Source organism: Macaca thibetana, chromosome 16 (genome assembly GCF_024542745.1).
Source record: "Macaca thibetana thibetana isolate TM-01 chromosome 16, ASM2454274v1, whole genome shotgun sequence".
NCBI lineage: Eukaryota > Metazoa > Chordata > Mammalia > Primates > Cercopithecidae > Macaca > Macaca thibetana.
This window is the reverse complement of record NC_065593.1, coordinates 48,665,633-48,685,485: the sequence shown is the minus strand read 5'-3', so window position 1 is coordinate 48,685,485 and position 19,853 is coordinate 48,665,633. Positions and strand designations below refer to the sequence as shown.

General features: G+C 44.0%; 2 protein-coding genes across 5 annotated transcripts in view; both read left to right on the top strand.

The window, feature by feature from the left end:
• The window catches only part of FBXL20 (F-box and leucine rich repeat protein 20), a 160,043-nt gene extending 141,858 nt beyond the window's left edge, over positions 1-18,185 (top strand). For all 4 annotated transcript variants that reach the window (XM_050762759.1, XM_050762761.1, XM_050762763.1 and 1 more), the window contains 4 exons: positions 1,002-1,046; positions 5,265-5,321; positions 6,655-6,867; positions 9,543-18,185. In XM_050762759.1, the coding sequence (XP_050618716.1) occupies positions 1,002-1,046; positions 5,265-5,321; positions 6,655-6,867; positions 9,543-9,650 (423 nt within the window). In that variant the 3' untranslated portion in view covers positions 9,651-18,185. The remainder of the gene's footprint in view (positions 1-1,001; positions 1,047-5,264; positions 5,322-6,654; positions 6,868-9,542) is intronic.
• The window catches only part of CACNB1 (calcium voltage-gated channel auxiliary subunit beta 1), a 240,425-nt gene that overhangs the window by 142,896 nt on the left and 77,676 nt on the right, over positions 1-19,853 (top strand). The gene's annotated exons all lie outside the window — the stretch shown is intronic.

Genomic DNA, 19,853 nt, shown 5'->3' with positions numbered 1-19,853 from the left:
AAAAAAAAAAAAAAAAAAAGAAAGTAATATTGAAAGAAACTACATGTCTGGTTTTAAATGGAAAGGTTTTAGTAGATTTTCTGTATTCTCCTGAATATTTTAATACTTGGATGGGTTTACAAATTACTATATGGTAGTATTTAAAATTATACTGACTTTGACCAGTGTTATGGGACAAGGGGATGGTTGTTTGCTTTTAGGCAGATCGATAGAATACTAATTAGGTGGGGGCCAGCACATGGCATGACTAAAGGAGGACATAGCTTGGGTGCAGTGGCTCACGCCTGTAATCCCAACATTTTGGAAGGTCAAGGCAAGCAGATCGCTTGAGCCCAGTTTGAGCCCAGCCCGAGCAACACAGCGAAATTTCATCTCAATAAGAAATACAAAAGTCCGGGCACGGTGGCTCACGCCTGTAATCGCAGCACTTTGGGAGGCCAAGGCGGGTGGATCACCTGAGGTCAGGGGTTCGAGACCAGCCCGACCAACGTGGAGAAACCCTGACTTTACTAAAAATACAAAATTAGCCAGGGATGGTGGCGCATGCCTGTAATCCCAGCTACTCGGGAGGCTGAGGCAGGAGAATCGCTTGAATCCGGGAGGCGGAGGTTGTAGTGAGCCGAGATCATGCCATTGCACTCTGGCCTGGGCAACGAGCGAAATTCCGTCTCAAAAAAAAAAAGAAAAAGAAATACAAAAATTAGCCAGATGTGGTGGCACATTCCTATAGTCCCAGCTACTTGGGAGGCTGAGGTGGGAGAATCACCTGAACCCAGGGAGTCAGAGCCTGCAGTGAGCCATGATCACACCCACTGCACTCCAGCCTGGGTGACAGAGTGGGACCTTGTCTCAAAAGAAAGAAAAAAAAATTAGCATCACACTAGCTCTGAAACACCAAAGAATTTATCAGTGTATTTAATATTACCTCTTAGTTTTCTGGCCTTAAATGTTTCTCATGTTTTAAATGTTTGTACTGTAATGTTTGGTTTTGTATTTTGTAGAATTGCCATGAACTTGAAAAGATGGACCTGGAAGAGTGTGTTCAGGTAAGATTATAGATTTTAATTCAGAAGTACATTAGACACTTAGATAATACACAACATCAGAATGTCCAATTCCCTACCCTAATGTAGGATACTGTAGTGCCTGACAGCATTGCAGATTCTCCATTAAATAAGGTATCTTCCAGGCAGAGGTGCTCATGGTACATGTTACAGAACTGTGGAAATATATGTCATCAATCAGGTTGCCACTACAGAGAAAGGAGGCCCAAGCATTCAGGCCATAAAGCTGTTAAAAATATTTCCTTAGACCTGTAGAGTTAAGATACTAGGAAATAATTAAAGCCCCATCACATTGATCTACATAGCACTGCCTTTCTTTTTTTTTTTTTTTTTGAGACGGAGTCTGGCTCTGTCGCCCAGGCTGGAGTGCAGTGGCCGGATCTCAGCTCACTGCAAGCCCTGCCTCCCGGGTTCACGCCATTCTCCTGCCTCAGCCTCCCGAGTAGCTGGGACTACAGGCGCCCGCCACCTCGCCCGGCTAATTTTTTTTTTTTAATTTTAGTAGAGACGGGGTTTCACCGTGTTAGCCAGGATGGTCTCGATCTCCTGACCTCGTGATCCGCCCGTCTCGGCCTCCCAAAGTGCTGGGATTACAGGCTTGAGCCACCGCGCCCGGCCAGCACTGCCTTTCTTTAGCTTTGCTGTATCCTAGATCCCTGGCATCATTAGCCCTAGAGACCTAACTCTGCATGGAACTCTGCCTTTAAGCCAAACTGATCTCCTGATTAACAGTTTCTATTTTTTAATTATTATTATTTTTTTTTTGAGATGAAGTTTCACTCTTGTTGCCCAGGCTGGAGTGCAATGGCACGATCTCAGCTCTGTGCAATCTCCACCTCCCAGATTCAAGCAATTCTCCTGCCTCAGCCTCCCAAGTAGCTGGGATTACAGGCATGTGCCACCATGCCCGGCTAATTTTTTGTATTCTTAGTAGAGGCAGGATTTGACTATGTTGGCCAGACTGGTTTCGAACTCCTGACCTCAGGTGATCCACTTGCCTTGGCCTCCCAGAGTGCTGGGATTACAGGCGTGAGCCACATTAACACAATTTTAAGAACTTTGAGATTATTAATTGACCAAGGAAAAACTTCCAAGATGGGACTCTATAAAAGAAAGAGCAGGCCGGGCGCGGTGGCTCAAGCCTGTAATCCCAGCACTTTGGGAGGCCGAGACGGGCGGATCACGAGGTCAGGAGATCGAGACCATCCTGGCTAACACCGTGAAACCCCGTCTCTACTAAAAATACAAAAAAAAAACTAGCCGGGCGAGGTGGCGGGCGCCTGTAGTCCCAGCTACTCCGGAGGCTGAGGCAGGAGAATGGCGTAAACCCGGGAGGCGGAGCTTGCAGTGAGCTGAGATCCGGCCACTGCACTCCAGCCCGGGCTACAGAGCAAGACTCCGTCTCAAAAAAAATAAATAAATAAATAAATAAATAAATAAAAGAAAGAGCAATTAATTTTTTAATGGTAAAAATAAAGGGAGGATATGTCAGTAACCATAAAAGCCACTTTCTTTTTTTTTTTTTTTTTTTTGAGACGGAGTCTCGCTCTGTCACCCCAGCTAGAGTGCAGTGGCGCTATCTCAGCTCACTGCCAGCTCCGCCTCCTGGGTTCATGCCGTTCTCCTGCCTCAGCCTCCCGAGTAGCTGGGACTACAGGCACCCGCCACCACGCCCGGCTAATTTTTCGCATTTTTAGTAGAGACAGGGTTTCACCATGTTAGCCAGGATGGTCTCGATCTCCTGACCTCGTGATCCGCCTGCCTCGGCCTCCCAAAGTGTGGGGATTACAGGCATGAGCCACCATGCCCGGCCGTAAAAGCCACTTTCTAAAAAATTACATGTTTTATAGGCACTGCTTAACAGCTATTAGTTCTTACTAAACTAAAACTTGTTCACATCCGTTTATCTTATACACGCCTGAGTGTCCTCTATGTCCTTCCCGTGTTATTCCTTCTGAACGGACATGCCTGCCTGCTTGCCCAACCCCTTTCTCTACCATTTTTTAGCCCCTGTGAAGCTATGTGTACTAGAAAATAATAAACTCAGAGTTGGAGAAGAATTTGAAAAGAAGTGCTGATTTACTTTCAGTCCTAACATAACCATGAAAACTGTTCTTCCTACCTGAATGTTCATAGTTAACCCAGATTCCAGCAGTGCCTGGCTGCCACCCTTGGGAAAATAACCCAAGTTATCAATACTGAGTAGTGGCATGCTTTATTAAAAATTTTAGAATGTTCCAACATTAATTTTTTTCATAGAGCACTATCTTCTGATTCCTTACTCCGATGATTCTAAGGAGATAGAACAAAGTCCAGCAAGTAGACGTTCTGGGGGACAGATTTTTTTAGAGACAGGGTCTTGCTGTTATCGCTCAGACTGTTTTTTTTCTTGCTGTTATCGCTCAGACTGTTTTGTTTTGTTTTTTGCAGCGTGGGGTGGGGAGGACAGAGTCTCACTCTGTCACCCAGGCTGGAGTGCAGTGGCTCAGTCTTGGCTCACTGCAACCTCCACTTCCCAGGTTCAAGCAATTCTCCTGCCTCAGCCTACCAAGTAGCTAGGATTATAGATGCCCGCCACCATGCCCAGCTAGTTTTTGTATTTTAGTAGAGACAGGGTTTCAACATGTTGTCCAGGCTGGTCTCAAACTCCTGACCTCGGGTGATCCACCGGCCTCAGCCTCCCAAAGTGCTGGGATTGATTATATGCGTGAACTACCATGTCTGGCCCTGCTCAGACTGGTCTTGAACTTTTAACCTCAAGCAGTCCTCCTGCCTCAGCCTCCCTAGCAGGTGGGACTATAGGCACAAGCCACCACAACTAGCTACCAAGGGGACAGATTTTGATTCATTTAAAAAATAAAACAGATTTTGAATAGAGCTGTCTAAAGATGAAGACTAGAGATGACTAGATGTGTTCAAATGTAGCCTGAGTGGATTCTCATAGAACAGGTTCAGGTAGCCGATGCGATTTAAACCGAAAGATTCTGTTATTTGATGATTGATTATTAAAATGTCTGGACTAGAAATGGAGTCAAGAATGAGGTATGGGGGCTGGGCTTGGTGGATCACTCCTGTAATCCCAGCACGTTGGGAGGCCTAGGCGGGTGTATTACCTGAGGCCAGGAGTTCGAGACCAGCCTGGCCAACGTGGCAAACCCCCATCTCTACTAAAAATATGCCGGGCATGGTAGCTCACGCCTGTAGTCCTAGCACTTTGGGAGGCCAACGTAGGTGAATCAGCTGAAGTCAGGAGTTCGAGATCAGCCTGGCCAACATGGTGAAACCCCGTCTCTACTAAAAATTCAAAAATTAGCTGGGCATGGTAGCACATGCCTGTAATCCCAGCTACTTGGGAGGCTGAGGCAGGAGAATCGCTTGAACCCAGGAGGCGGAGGTTGCAGTAAGCCAAGCTTGTGCCACCACACTCCAGCCTGGACAACAGAGCGAGACTCCATCTCAAAAAATTAAAAAAATCTAGCCTGTGATCTCAGCCACTCGGGAGACTGAGGCACGAGAATCACTTGAACCCGGGAGGTGGAGGTTGCAGTGAGCCGAGATCCCTGGGCGACAGAGACTGTCTCAAAAAAATAAAAAAATGAGGTAGGGGCTGCTGTGTACAGTGGCTCACACCTGTGATCTCAACACTTTGTGAGGCGCGGCAGGAGGATTGCTTGAGCCCAAAAGTTGAAGACCAGTCTGGGTAACATAACAAGACCCTGTTTCTGCCCAAGAAAAAGTTTTAAATGTCTTGGGCATGGTGGTGCGCAACTGTAGTCCCAGCCATTCAGGAGGCTGAAGCCGGAAGATAGCCTGAGCCTGGGAGGTTGAGGCCGCAGTGAGCTGTGATCGCACATGGTGGCCTGTAGAGCTTCGGGAGGTTGAGGTGGGAGGATTGCTTGAGCTCAGGAATTCAAGAGCAGCCTGGGCAACATAGGGAAACCCTGTCTCTACAAAAAAAAAAAAAAAAAGTAATTTAAAAAATTAGGCCTGGAGGCTTGTACCTGTTGGTCCAGCTACCCAGGGGGCTGAGGTGGGAAGATTGTTTGAGCCCAGGAGTTGTAGGCTGCAGTGAGCTATAATTGCACCCCACTGCACTTTAGCTTGGGCAACAGAGCAAGACCAAAAGGAAAAACAAGAATCAGGTATGACTCAGGATTGTATTTGGATAATACCTGAAATCAACATGTGTATTTCTTTCAGATAACAGATAGCACATTAATCCAACTTTCTATACACTGTCCTCGACTTCAAGTATTGGTGAGTTTGACTTTGAAAATTTTATGTGTTTACTGGGTTTAATCAAAAGCCAGTGCTACAGTTCAAGAACGCGGCTCTTAGTGTCTGGCTACCATTTTAGGAAAGGATGCTTCTCCAAATTGCCAGCTTACTGAGAACCAAAGGAGTACCTGAGTGAAGTAGGAAACAGATAAGAACTGAAAAAGTTGGCTGGGCGCGGTGGCTCAAGCCTGTAATCCCAGCACTTTGGGAGGCCGAGACGGGCGGATCACGAGGTCAGGAGATCGAGACCATCCTGGCTAACACGGTGAAACCCCGTCTCTACTAAAAAAAATACAAAAAACTAGCCGGGCGAGGTGGCGAGCGCCTGTAGTCCCAGCTACTCGGGAGGCTGAGGCAGGAGAATGGCGTAAACCCAGGAGGCGGAGTTGCAGTGAGCCGAGATTGCGCCACTGCACTCCAGCCTGGGTGACAGAGCGAGACTCCGTCTCAAAAAAAAAAAAAAAAACTGAAAAAATTAAATGCTTTCTATATCAATGCTTGAAGACTGAAAACTGCCTTGGAACCTACGAGTTCTCTTTTGCAGATAACTTATACTCCAACCTGAATGATGTTTAAATTCTAGAGATCCAGGGGATGAGATGGCCCAAAATACAATTTGCTTCACCTTAAGATCAAATGTTACTGGTCTTAATGATACTGGTTTTAAGAACCAATCAAAGCTTTACTAAGGGGAGTTCTGCTCCTACTTTCAGTGACATTAGAGGAAGGCATTCTGGGTGACTGTTCTGTATCCAGGCTCATTTTTGGTGTTCGGTGGCACAGTACTATCCAAAATTGGGTCAAGGTTTTTGAGTTTCCCAGGATCAGGGATTTAATAAATATTGATGAAGAGATGATGTGATGAGATGATCACACCTGACAGCTGTAAAAATCTTCAGCTAATTAATTGTTGGGGCATGTTTCTGAACCAGATATTCAATATTTAGTTCAAATTCCAGAAAACTGTGTGCATGAAAAGCTTGATTCCCATTTATCCCTGTAGAGAAGAAAAGTGTTAATTTGCAGAAGGGGTAATTTTTAAGGCTGTCTTAGTCTGTTTATGAACTAGTTCATAGTCATTACATGAATTTATAAAATATATTTAGAATCACACATCAAAATATCAATCACTGATTGCCAAAAGCATAACCCCACTATCTCCAGTTTTTTTAATTTCACCACTTGGATCTAGTGTCAGCTCCATATTCATCAAAATCAAACCAAAATGTTTCCTTTCCAATTTACACAAGCCTCTGGCTAGAGGAATGCCAGAAGATATTTCAACATCCTTCCTTGCTCTGTTTGGCTGCAGAGTCTATCGCACTGTGAGCTGATCACAGATGATGGAATTCGTCACCTGGGGAATGGGGCCTGTGCCCATGACCAGCTGGAGGTGATTGAGCTGGACAACTGCCCACTAATCACAGATGCATCCCTGGAGCACTTGAAGAGCTGTCACAGCCTTGAGCGGATAGAACTCTATGACTGCCAGCAAATCACACGGGCTGGAATCAAGAGACTCAGGGTAAAAATGGCTACATAACTCTCCAGCTCTAGTGTTCTCAGCACTTTCCTCTCTTTTCTTTTTTTCTTTTTTCAAATTTAGGTTCCTATGATTTTTATATTTACTTTAACATTTAACAAGGGGAAAAAAAAAAGTGCAAACCTAAGGACAGATAGTTTTTCCCTCTGGCTCCAGAGATGGAAATTTAGGAGGAAAAGACCCACTGAAGAGAAGAAAAGTAGGTCTCCTCCCAGCAGTCTCTCTCTAATAATGTCTAGGGATTAATAACATTCTCAGATTGAAGAAAGAAAAAAAAAAGCACATGCCACATTTTTGTTCTGAAGGAAAGAAAGGAATAACAGAGAAAGTGTTTAGTTAAATGGGATTTAAGAATTTAATTTGTAATTGTGTTTCACATTAAGCCCTTTTCCTGGGATTCACATTTTTTAAGACAACAAGTAAAGTAGACATAGATTTTTACCTTTTCTGTCTTTCTTTTAAGAGATGGGATCTCACTCTGTTGCCCAGGCAGGAGTGCAGTGGCACCTTCTTGGCACACTGCAGCCTCGAACTCCTGGGCTTAAATGATCCTCCCACCTCAGCGTGCCCAGTAGCTAGGACTACAGGCACACACCACCACACCTAGCTAATTTTATGAAAAACTTGTGAGTTTTTTTTTCATTTTTTAAGACAGGGTCTCCTCTGTCACCCAGGCTGGAGTGCAGTAGCTCGATCTTGGCTCACTGCAACCTCTGTCTCCCAGCCTCAAGCCATCCTGCCATCCCAGCCTCCCAACAGCTGAGACTACAGGTGCGTGCCATCATGCCAGCCTGATTTTTTGTATTTTTTGTAGAGACAGCATTTTACCATGTTGACCAGGCTGGTTTCAAACTCCTGAGCTCAAGCAATCTGCCTGCCTTGGCCTTCCAAAGTACTGGGATTATAGGTGTGAGCCACCATGCCCACCCTTAAAAAACTATTTTGTAGAGACAAGGTCTTGCTATGTTTGTTTCCCAGGATGGTCTCAATCTCCTGACCTCATGATCCGCCCACCTCAGCCTCCCAAAGTGCTGGGATTACAGGCGTGAGGCACCGTGCCCAGCCGAAAAAGAAGTTTTAAAAAGCCGGATGAATCTGTGTGTTAGATTGTTCTGCTCAACAGATGTTTATTGGAATATCTGCTTCACACCTGCTGTAGGAAAGACAGTGTGCTTATTCAGGCCCTTAATACCAACCTCTAGGCCAGTCGCGGTGGCTCACACCTATAATCCCAGCACTTTGGGAAGCTGAGGCAGGAGGATCACCTGAGGTCAGGAGTTTGAGACCAGCCTGGTCAACATGGCAAAACCCCATCTCTACTAAAAATACAAAAATTAGCTGAGCTTGGTGGCAGGTGCCTGTAATCCCAGCTGCTTAGGAGGCTGAGGCAGGAGAATCGCTTGAACCAGGAGGCAGAGGTTGCAGTGAGCCGAGATCGCACCATTGCACTCCAGCCTGGTCAACAAGATGAAACTCCATCTCAAAAAAAATACCAACCTCTAAAAAAATCCATGTTGGCCATATGGCCTTGAGCAAATAAAAGAGTACCAAACCTCATCTTGAGTTCCAAGTGGCCTCAGTTCCTCTTTCCCTCTTCAGACATAGAGGACTGTGAGCATAATTGCGCTGGGGGAGGCCTTACAACCATTTTTTTTCTTCACCAAAGAGAGCAAGAGCCACAGGTCAACCAGAGCCTCTTACGTGCCTACTTGTATTAGTGTTCCTAGACTGCCTGGCTGTCAGGAATCTCTTCCATCTCCCAATCCTTGGGCAGACCACTTGAGGTCAGGAGTTCGAGATCAGCCTGGCCAACATGGTGAAACCCCGTCTCTACTGAAAATACAAAAATTAGCCTGGCGTGGTGGTGCGCACCTGTAATCCCAGCTACTCAGAGGCTGAGGCAGGAGAATCGCTTGAGCCTGGGATGTGGAGGTTTCAGTGAGCCAAGATCGCACCACTGCACTCCAGCCTGGCTGGGCAATAGAGTGAGACTCCGTCTCAAAAAAAAAAAAAAAAAAAAAAAAAAACACAACCAAAAACTCAATGTAGCTTCTTTCAGCTGTGAAAATCCAACTGGAAATCCTTTTTTGGAGAAGATAAGAAATTAATATGATGTCTTTCCTCAGTTTTTTTTTTTTTTAGACAGAGTCTCGCTTTGTCACCCAGGCTGGAGCGCAGTGGCATGATCTCCACTCACTGCAAGCTTCGCCTCCCAGGTTCATGCCATTCTCCTGTCTCAGCCTTCTGGGTAGCTGGGACTACAGGCATCCGCCACCACGCCTGGCTAATTTTTTTGTGTTTTTAGTAGAGACGGGGGTTTCACCATGTTAGCCTGGATGGTCTTGATCTCCCGACCTCGTGATCCACCCACCTCAGCTTCCCAAAGTGCTGGGATTACAGGCATGAGCCACCACGCCCAGCCCTCAGTTTTATTATTACACAAACAGGTACCAAAGTTATATGAGTTGTTCTGGTCATTTAGAACAACCTAGGATGGAACAAAGTAGAACCCAGGCCCTCTAACATCCTGACTGATGCTCAGCCTTTGCCCTGGTTTCATGTGCATTGAGCCCCTCGGTAGTTTTTCTGAGAAGCAACATTGCTCTTTCTGTTTAAGCCCTCTCTCTTAAACGTTTAATGTTTCTGTCTTGTTTCAGACCCATTTACCCAATATTAAAGTCCACGCCTACTTCGCACCTGTCACTCCACCCCCATCAGTAGGGGGCAGCAGACAGCGCTTCTGCAGATGCTGCATCATCCTATGACAATGGAGGTGGTCAACCTTGGCGAACTGAGTATTTAATGACACTTCTAGAGCTACCGTGGAGTCTCTCCAGTGGAAGCGACCCCAGTGTTCTGGGCAAGGGTTACAAAGTGAGGGAGGGCAGTGTCCAGATCCCCAGAGCCACACATACATACACATACACAACCTTACCCCCATCCACTCTAGCTTTGTGACCATGGGACTAAAGTTTGTGATGGCTTTATCAAGTAGATTGGTAAAATTTAACCATTCCTTTTGAGGTGCCCAGAAGAAAATCATAGGCCAAGATAGAGGGAGGGGCATTTCAGCAAACCCAGCATTAATGCTACTGTGGTTTTTAAATTTATGTCTAGGGGTTTCTTTGGGGATTTTGGAACAGCATCTGCTGTCCTCCGGGGTCAAGAAAAGCATGGAAAGACAATATATGATGTACCCAGGGACCAGAAAGAAAATTTCTTCACATCTTAGAAATGGTAGACATTCATTGTGACTACAGAGCTTCTATGCTTCCTTGTTTCCATACCAACATGCTGAGCATGCTCACAAAGAAGGCTCATCCATTCCTCCTGTGTTTTAGTATTTGGCCCAGAGGTTTCCTAAATGGTTGCATTGAAATCACTGTGGTCCAAATGTAATTCTTACACACTCAAATTGTCACTGTCTGTAGCACACTTGTGCACCTGTCTTCCGTTCTCTGTTGCTCCCCCTCCACACTTTTGCTCAGTCTGTCACCTGTTCAGTCTGCTTACTCACTCAATTGTTACCCTTTTGCTGTTGTCGTGTTTACAGTTTGCATTTTGAATGATTAGTTGGGATTACCAAACATTTTTTAAAAATATATTATCAATAAATATTTTTTTAATTCTAAATTTTACCATTAGGGGACCCTGCCTGAATCTTTGCCAATCTGAAAGGAAACTATAATGAAAGCAAGAAAAGTTATGAGAAGAAATTGACTATTTTGATGAAAACAGATGCTGCCTTTTGGTTTCTATTTTATCTTCTGATATATGATAATTTGCATGGTATCCCCAGTATTCCCCCTATACATTTTTCCTTCTGTCAGACTCCACCAACTTTAAAGGAAAGAAAGAGATGTATTATTAGGAAAGAGTGGAAATGATAAATCACAAAACAGAGCCTGAAAGTCCCTACCACCCAAGTTCATACATTAATGATTAATGTTATTATATATTTACTGAAATCTAGGAGTGATCAGTGGCATCTCTGACCTATGAGGCTGTTTTAACAGGAATGCCACTAGAGGAGCTGTCTGTTTCTCTCTTTTCCCCCATTTCTGCTTTTCAGGGATACAAGAATGGCTGTATAACAGCTGGTCAATTGTATGTCAGTGTTAATGGATTCATATCTAGTGTTGGCACCCCAAAGGGCCAGAACCTTCCCATAACCTGTCAGTCATCTCTCTTTTCTGCCTCAGTCTTTTTTTTTTTTTTTTTTTTGAGATGGGTTCTCACTCTTGCCCAGAATGGAGTGCAGTGGCGCAATCTCGGCTCACCGCAACCTCCACCTCCCAGGCTCAAGCAATTCTCCTGCCTCAGCCTCCCGAGTAGCTGGGATTACAAGCGCGTGCCACTACTGCCTGGCTAATTTTTGTATTTTTAGTAGAGATGGGGTTTCACATGTTGGCCAGCCTGGTCTTGAACTCCTGACCTCAAATGATCCACCTGCCTCAGCCTCCCAAAGTGCTGGGACTACAGACGTGAGCTGCCATGCCCAGCCTTGCTCCAGACTTCTGAGTGAAGTATGAATATAGCCAGGTGAAGCATTGAGGCAGCTGAAAGAGAACACTGAGAGGAAGTAGTAGGGGATTTAGTGTCTCTGCTCAGCCTGGGCACTAGAACTGAGGGAGGAATTTAGTGTCCAGGACTCAGAGTCCAAGAAGCAGCACCCTCTGTCCCCCAAAAAAATCAGAGGATAAAGGAAGTAAAATGAGTTTTTAAAGCATGAGAAGTAAATTTCTAAACCCCAAGATTAGAAACCCAGTGTGATTTTTAGTAGGGTGATTTTGAGGGGAGGTCCTTTAAGACATGAATGTTCAGTCCATCATAATATTAATATTCTATGTGATCCAGACTATTGAAAGACTTGTTTTATTTATTTTATTTATTTATTTATTTTTTTTTTTTTTTTTTAGAGATGGGATCTTGCTATCTTGCCCAGCCTGGAATCAAACTCCTGGGCTCAAGCCTTCCTCCCACCTCAGCCTCCCAAGTAGCTGGGACTACAGGGGTGTGCCACTGTACCCAGCTTAAGAGGCTTGTTTTAATGCTGCAGTTGCTGATTGTACCAGCATATATAAGAATAAAGTCTGATTTATCCATTGATTTAGAAGGCAATTGGATGAAAGGGTCTTAGAAGTCTATACTATCCATCAATATTTATCATATTAAATTTATTTTAAATCCTGTTTGATTGTGCCCCTTTAAAAGTGCAAATTACTTGTTTATTCATTCCCCTTTCCCCTTATTCTCTTTCAGATTACCTTATAAGGAATATAATTTTTGACATGAAACTCACTTTCTTGGCTATACCCCTACACGTACAAATACATATGTGCATGCACACATACTTCCAGATGTGGTTGATAATATTCAGATGTCTAGGTTACTCATTCAAACAAAACTAAAGGAGATAACTATTTAGGAGCCATCTGCTTTAAAGTTTAAGGTGTTTTGTTGTTGTTTTAGTGCCTGTACAAATTGACCATAAAACCCAGATTGATTGGTGAGTGTGGATTTGAGTTGCCTAAGTTGAGGCTTTTAAGGTACTTCTTTACTTAAAAGATAAGTTTAAAAGACCCTATTCGTCAGTTCATGACGATCTTGGAAATGCTGTTTCTCTACTCAAAGGGTTTACCCACAGGCAGGTCCATGGGGAATTGCTCTGGTATCCCTGCTATTAAAGCAAATTCCAGCCTGTTTGTGCCGAGGACAGAGTCAAGTGAGAGAGAATGAAGACTCGGGTGTGCAGCACTGGCTTGTATGTTGTCAGGCAGAAGCCTTGTTCCTTTCTCAAGAAAACTTCGGGCCCATCAGGCTTGGAAGGAAATACGTTTTCTTATGCTGATTTGCAGCCTACACCAGCTGATGAATATGGTAGGACTTTGAGAACACAGAGCATGGTAAGTTTTGGTCAGGTGGAAAGGAGCCTGACATCTGAACATAATGCTTCCTCCCTTAACATCTGGGATACTTTTCAAAATTCAGTAAGGCTTAATGTAGGAAAAATTCTTTACAGGAAAAACTAATTGATCTGTTTGTCTTAACTTCATAGCCACTCCAAAATAGGCCTTTTTTAATGAAAAAAAAAAAAAAACCAGAGTGAACAGAGAGAAGAGATTTGGGGGTAAGTTAGAAGGTACCCTCAAAGCTACTGCCATAAACCTACAGGTGGGCAAGGAGGAATTACTGTAGTGTCTCTGGAGAAAGTTCTTGAACATCCAAATCATCTCTTTTCTAAGCAGCTTTTCCCCTAATCTCATACCTTACATCTTCCAGCATCAGTTGCTACATCAGTGTCTTTTCATCCTTTTCATCAGCCCCACTGAGCTGACTGCAGCTTATTTTTGCACTGATTTCCACCATTTCCTTCCCACACCCATCCTTTCCCTCTATTTAAAGCCTCCATCTCACCCTCAATAATGCTGCTGATTTACTCTCAGATGTCTCCAGTCTAGCTTCCTTTTTGAATCCTTCTCCTACTCCAGGGGCTTTCATGGGCAGCCTTAAGTTCAGTAACTGTCAGGTGGCTCAGGCCATTTTTCACTGGGTGGTCTTTGGTGTTTGCATACTGAATTTGAATTGAGTTTAAAAGCAAACTGTTGGATATGAGGAAGAAAGGGATATGGCCTTAGCCCTTTTTCCAATATTTGGAATACGAAAGCATATTGTGCTTTGTGTAAAAAATATTTTCTTCTCCTATTCTGCTCTTATCTTTACTGAAGGTAAAAGTATTCCTTAAGTAGCTTTTGCAAATTTCCAGTTTGATTTCCACATTCATTAAGTTGATTTAGCAGACATGTAAGTCAGAAGTTTCACATATCCCTTGTATCAAACATTTTATAGGGAAACCTAGTAAATTTACGATGCTTTATTTTGGGCTTTCCAGACTATCAGAGTTATTTAATATAGCCATAATGTTTCAGTAGCGACATTCTTTTATTTCTTCTAATTGCCTTATAAAATGCATTGTTACGGCCCGGCGTGTTGGCTTATGCCTGTAATCCCAGCACTTTGAGAGGCCGAGGTGGGTGGATCACAAGGTCAGGAGTTCAAGAACAGCCTGGCCGAGATGGTGAAATGCTGTATCTACTAAAAATACAAAAACTAGCCAGGTGTGGTGGCAGGTGCCTGTAATCCCAGCTACTCAGGAGGCTCAGGGAGGTGGAGGTTGCAGTGAGCCGAGATTGCGCCACTGCACTCCAGCCTGGGTGACAGAGCAAGACTGTATCTCAAAAAAAAAAAAGAAAAAAAAAAAATGCATTGTTACTAGTTTGATAGCCCAGTAATGCCATGGGGGACTAAACAAAATACGTGATGAAACCTGTCTTGGTTTGAAGTTGTTAGAAAGTATGAGTGTCACTGTAAAGAAGAGAGTGGCTTCCTGCCTGCTTGTTTAGTCAGCATGTCCTTAGGTGACTGTGTTGTTAGAAGAGCACTCATGGGTCATGGTTGACCCTTGGCCGTTTTCTGTTTATTGTGCTGAAAGTCACAGACTGCTCATGCCAGTCACTACCAGGGAGAGGAGGGGTTTAAAGAAAATTGCTCTATTTTTCCTTTTTCCTCCTTATGTATATGATTTAAGGGTAGGCTTTTATCCTGGTTGTATCTTCTGGCTGACAGACTCTCTTCGATCGTATGTTTGCGCTCTGAATCATTTTACAAAAAGATTGCCTCTCTATCTGCCTGCCAGTCCTAGAATCTTTAGCCACCTCAAACCCAGGCACTGTGAATTAGCCAAGTCCTGTTTGAGAAGAAATGTAGGATGTTTGGTTGGAGTTCTTGAGACAGAACTTCTCTCCCCTTTAATGATATTGGACCAAAGAATTCTAAAGCAGTAAAAGGATAATGGGGAAAAATGGAGTCCCAGCCTTTCCTTGCCTTTATTTCTATCGGGTTTTTTTTGTTTGTTTTTTGAGATAGAGTCTCACTCTGTCACCCAGGCTGGAATGCCATGGCACAATCTCGGTTCACTGCAACCTCTGCCTCCCAGGTTCAAGTGATTCTTCTATCTCAGCCTCCCAAGAAGCTGGGATTACAGGTGCCCACCACCACGCCCAGCTGATGTTTGTGTTTTTCGTAGAGATGGGTTTTGCCATGTTGGCCAGGCTAGTCTTGAACTTCTGACCTCAACTGGTCCACCTGCCTCAGCCTCCCAAAGTGCTGGGATTACACTGCGCCTGGCCAGTTTCTATCATAAATTTTAATGTACGATTGGAAGATACAGAGAGCTGTATAAAACCGTATCAGTAGGGTATAATTAGCCCAGGTAGTTTAGGAATAAAATTGGGTTGTATCCAAGTGCCCTAACTTTGACATTTTGATTCTCCAGCAAAGAACATAGGTTACTAGGTTACTAACCTTGCCTTCTCACTTGGGATAAACTTTTTTTTTTTTTTTTGAGGCGGAGTTTTGCTCTTGTTACCCAGGGTGGAGTGCAATAGTGAGATCTCAGCTCACCGCAACCTCCGCCTCTTGGGTTCAAGCGATAATCCTCCCTTAGCCTGCCAAGTAGCTGGGATTACAGGCATGTGCCACCACGCCCGGCTAATTTTGTACTTTTAGTAGAGATGGGGTTTCACCATGTTGGTCAGGCTGGTCTCAAACTCCCAACCTCAGGTGATCTGCCCACCTCAGCCTCCCAACGTGCTAGGATTACAGGCCTGAACCACTGTGCCCGGCCCAGGATAAACATTCTACCTGCCTGAAAGTACCATAAGAGGCAAGTGAGCTTCTTACATGATGGGCTTCTGTAGCTTCCCCCTCAGGTCACATCTACCTGTTGCATCTATTTTTATTAGATGCATCAATTCAGTGTCTCTGAAACCTTTTGATCTTTAGGAAGGTCAGTACATAACCTCTCAGGCAAAGCTGAGTTGATCTTTGGAGTCCAAGAGAGTTAATTTTCAGAAGAAAAAGAATTAGGGCAAACTTCCCTGTGGGATGTTAAGAGAAAGTCCATATGCCCTTCTTCCATCTCTGCCTCATGTTTTTAAATAAGTGCTTGTGAAGTTCAGTTTACAGAGGTTGAGTCTCAGTAATTCCTCAGCCAGGGTGGTTTATTGCTCTTTTACGAAGAACAATGAACAAGCAAAATCCTATCAATAGTCCTTTCTGTTTTGTGTTTTATAGTCTTATTTTGAAGAATTGGCATGGGAAAATGATAGACGAGGTTCAAATAAAGCAGATAATTAGCTCTAGAATTGGGGTACTTTGCCTCAGGTACAGCATCTGTCCTGAATACATAGAGATGGCTGCGTCACACATGGGTACATTTTCCTTTCCTCTCTGATGAACTCCACCCCTTTTTACTGGCAAAGAGGTCTCCTACTTTCTACACACGTAACCAATCAAACAGATGGGTTTTGGCACCACCGAAGGAACCACAAGTGCGCCCCAGCTGCATCTGGGCATGGTTTTGGTACTAGGACTGGAGAGATGAGCAGCAAATGACAGTCCTTACCCTAGGAAGAGATGGGAGAAGAGAGGTATCCAGATACATTTACCTTTTCTCTTCTGCCATGCCCCAAGAACCAAGGATCATTTTTGAAGTGATGTCTTTTTTGTTAAATTGGAAGAAAATTTTGCAGCCAGGCATAGTGGCTCACGCCTGTAATCCCAGCACTTTGGGAGGCCAAGGTGGGAGGATCACAAGGTGTCAGGAGTTCGAGAACAGCCTGGCCAATATGGTGAAACCCCGTCTCTACTGAAAATACAAAATCTCAGCTGCTTGGGAGACTGAGGCAAGAGAATCACTTGAACCCAGGAGGCGGACATTGCAGTGAGCCGAGATCACGCCACTGCACTCCAGCCTGGGCAACAGAGCGAGACTCCATCTCACAAAAAAGAAAAAGAAAAGAAAACTTTGCTTCACTAAGTTTCTCTTGCCATTATCTCATTAATTCAGATCTGTACTACTTTGCTGCTCACACACATATGTGTTTCTTACCTTAATCTAAACCTTCCCAGCCCTTGAAGTCATTATTCTACTCTTTTTCTTTTCTTTTTTTATGGCACTAGAGAATGAAAACCTAAGGTCTTAGAAAATCTTAACTTGAAAAAGTCTCTAACTGGCATGATTTGATTAATTACTTTTTTCCCCCTATGAACAAATAATTTTCCTAGTGCTATATAATAGATTTTTAATAAGTGAAACCTTTGCTGCTGCTTTCCTGGGTTTACATTAGTTTTTTCCTTCCCTTAAGAATAATTTGTGCTTCTCTGATGACTATTAATTTCTAATAGTGCAGGAAGGGATGAGCTTTTGATTTCTTCTCACTCTCCTCCTCACCCTACTTCCAAATTACAACTAACTTCTAACTCTCATAGCGTGTTGGCACATATACAAGATCCATGAGACCGTGCTCTTCAGAAGCTACTCACATCCTTTCTCACCATGCTGTGGCTCTACTACCCACTCCAAAGGGTGACTTCTTAATTTGTCACCCTTTGACAAGAGGAGGAGAGTGGAGAGTGGCCTTCTTAAGTTTGCATTTCTTAATTTTGTTTTTCTCCATTCCTGCTTTATGACTTGGCCTTCAGATGCTTCCTACTCTGGCCTCCTCCTTTTTTCTCCCAGGAATTGTTTCCAGGTAACCTGCTGTGTGCATTTCTCAGCTGCTCTGCTCACCTTTGCCCACCTTCCAGTGACCCTGAGAGCACAGATCCGAATAATGTGGCCTGTGCAGAGCTCAGAGAACTGTGAGGACTACCCATGCCTGTCAGACTCTGCTCAGGGACAGAGATGGATGGGTAAATGGTGCTGTTGGAGACATTTTTATCTTCAAACCAGGCTCTGTTTCATCCCTGCACCCCCCACCCCCACTCACTCCCCTGAGGGGGGTAAAATGCAGAAGTGGTTGACAGCAGGATCTGATCCCCTCCTTCCCAAGCCGTAGGACCTATCCTGGAGTGCTGCAGTGTGTGAGAGCTGCTGCTTGCTTGTTTCTCCACCAGGCCTGCTCCAAATGCTAACCAATCTCTGGAGCCGACACGGTTGCCTACAGGGTGACTTAGCTCCAGGTTCCATTAGCTCTCCAAGTGACTGTTTCCACCCAGTACTTTTGGCGCTTGGGGATCGGGGGAGGGGGGTTATTTAAAATAAATAAAAACCGAGGTGGCAGTAGAGGATTCCTTTTGCTTTAAAAATCTTTGGACTAAAAAAAAAAAAAAAAAAAAAAAAAAAAAGTTTTTTATATATAAATATATAAAGTAAACTGTTATGTAACTATTATTGTTTCCTGTATGTTCTAATTTTGTTTTATGATGTAATTAAAGAAAGTAAGCTGTGAAGACTTCTCATTTTCCTGTGGAAATAGCCTGACTTGGAGCAGTGATTCTTAACTTCCTTGAACCCTAGAACTACTCCTGAGGCTGAATGAAGGGACTTCTTTTTGGCATCCTCACATTTTTAAATACTCTTTAATGCCTTTATTTAGTACTCATTTATTTACTCATTTAATAACCTCCATTTAATACTTTTTTAACAGCCATTATTTAATATCCTGAGCTTCACTTGTCCTCAAGAAACATGGAAGACATAATGTAAATGAGTTGCCTTAGTTAATTTGATGGATAAAATTCAACCCAAGTCCTTTCTCTCTGCAGAGCATTCATTGCCCTTACCTTGACTATGAAGGAGTGAAGATGGAGTAGTGTAATGGTTAAACACACAAGCTCAAAAGTCAGACTGCCTGAGGTTAAACCTATGCCATTTATCCTGTATGACCTCAGCCAATTAACCCCCCTTTCTCAGTTCTCCATTGGTAAGATGGGGATAACAGTATCTACTTTATAGAGTTATAAAGATTAAATGAGATAATGGTACATAGTAAACACTAATGTGTTGGCTGCTTTTATTCCCTTTATCTCAAGGAATATTTCAATACCTAGAATTGTACTAGAGGCCTCTAGAGCTTAGAGATACACAAACATAAATGCAATAGGGTCCCTATCCTTTTGGTAGAGATGAGCAGTACAGCCAACTCAGGAAACTAAATTTAAATCTCTACCTTTCCATGAAGCACCCTTGGGGAGCCCTGTGGAATCAAAGGCCCCACTTTACATCTATTTATTCTACATAAAGACCTGGTCTAGATTAATCCTAATGCAGTCCCTTCCAGGGATGCAAGCAGTGTCTGCTCAGTTGTCCATATTAACTTTGAAGTAAATATTAAACAGACGCCGGGCGCGGTGGCTCAAGCCTGTAATCCCAGCACTTTGGGAGGCCGAGGCGGGTGGATCACGAGGTGAGAAGATCGAGACTATCCTGGCTAACATGGTGAAACCCCGTCTCTACTAAAAATACAAAAAATTAGCCGGGCACGGTGGCGGGCGCCTGTAGTCCCAGCTACTTGGGAGGCTGAGGCGGGAGAATGGCGTGAACCCGGGAGGCGGAGCTTGCAGTGAGCCGAGATCACGCCACTGCACTCCAGCCTGGGAGACACAGCGAGACTCCGTCTCCAAAAAAAAAAAAAAAAAAATATTAAACAGACTACCCCATCCATTGGTTATCACCTCAGAGCCTTCTTCCTTCCCACCCTCCCTAGCAGAGGCTACCTGGTTCAAGCCTCATCAAAGATGATTAGTAAATAATACCTTAGGTAAATTATCAGCAAGTAATTATGCAAGGTTTGTGTTGTGTTTTGTTTTGTTGTTGCTTTTGAGATGGATTCTCACTCTTGTGGTCCAGGCTGGAGTGCAGTGGCGCGATCTCAACTCACTGTCACCCCCGCCTCCTGGGTTCAGCCAATTCTCCTGCCTCAGCCTCCTGAGTAGCCAGGATTACAGGCGTTTGCCACCAGGCCTAGCTACGTTTTTTGTTTTTGTGTTTTGTTTTGAGACAGAGTCTTGCTCTGTCACCACGCTGGAGTGCAGTGGCACGATCTTGGCTTACTGCAAACTCTGCCTCCTGGGTTCAAGCCATTCTCCTGCCTCAGCCTCCCAAGTAGCTGGGATTACAGGTA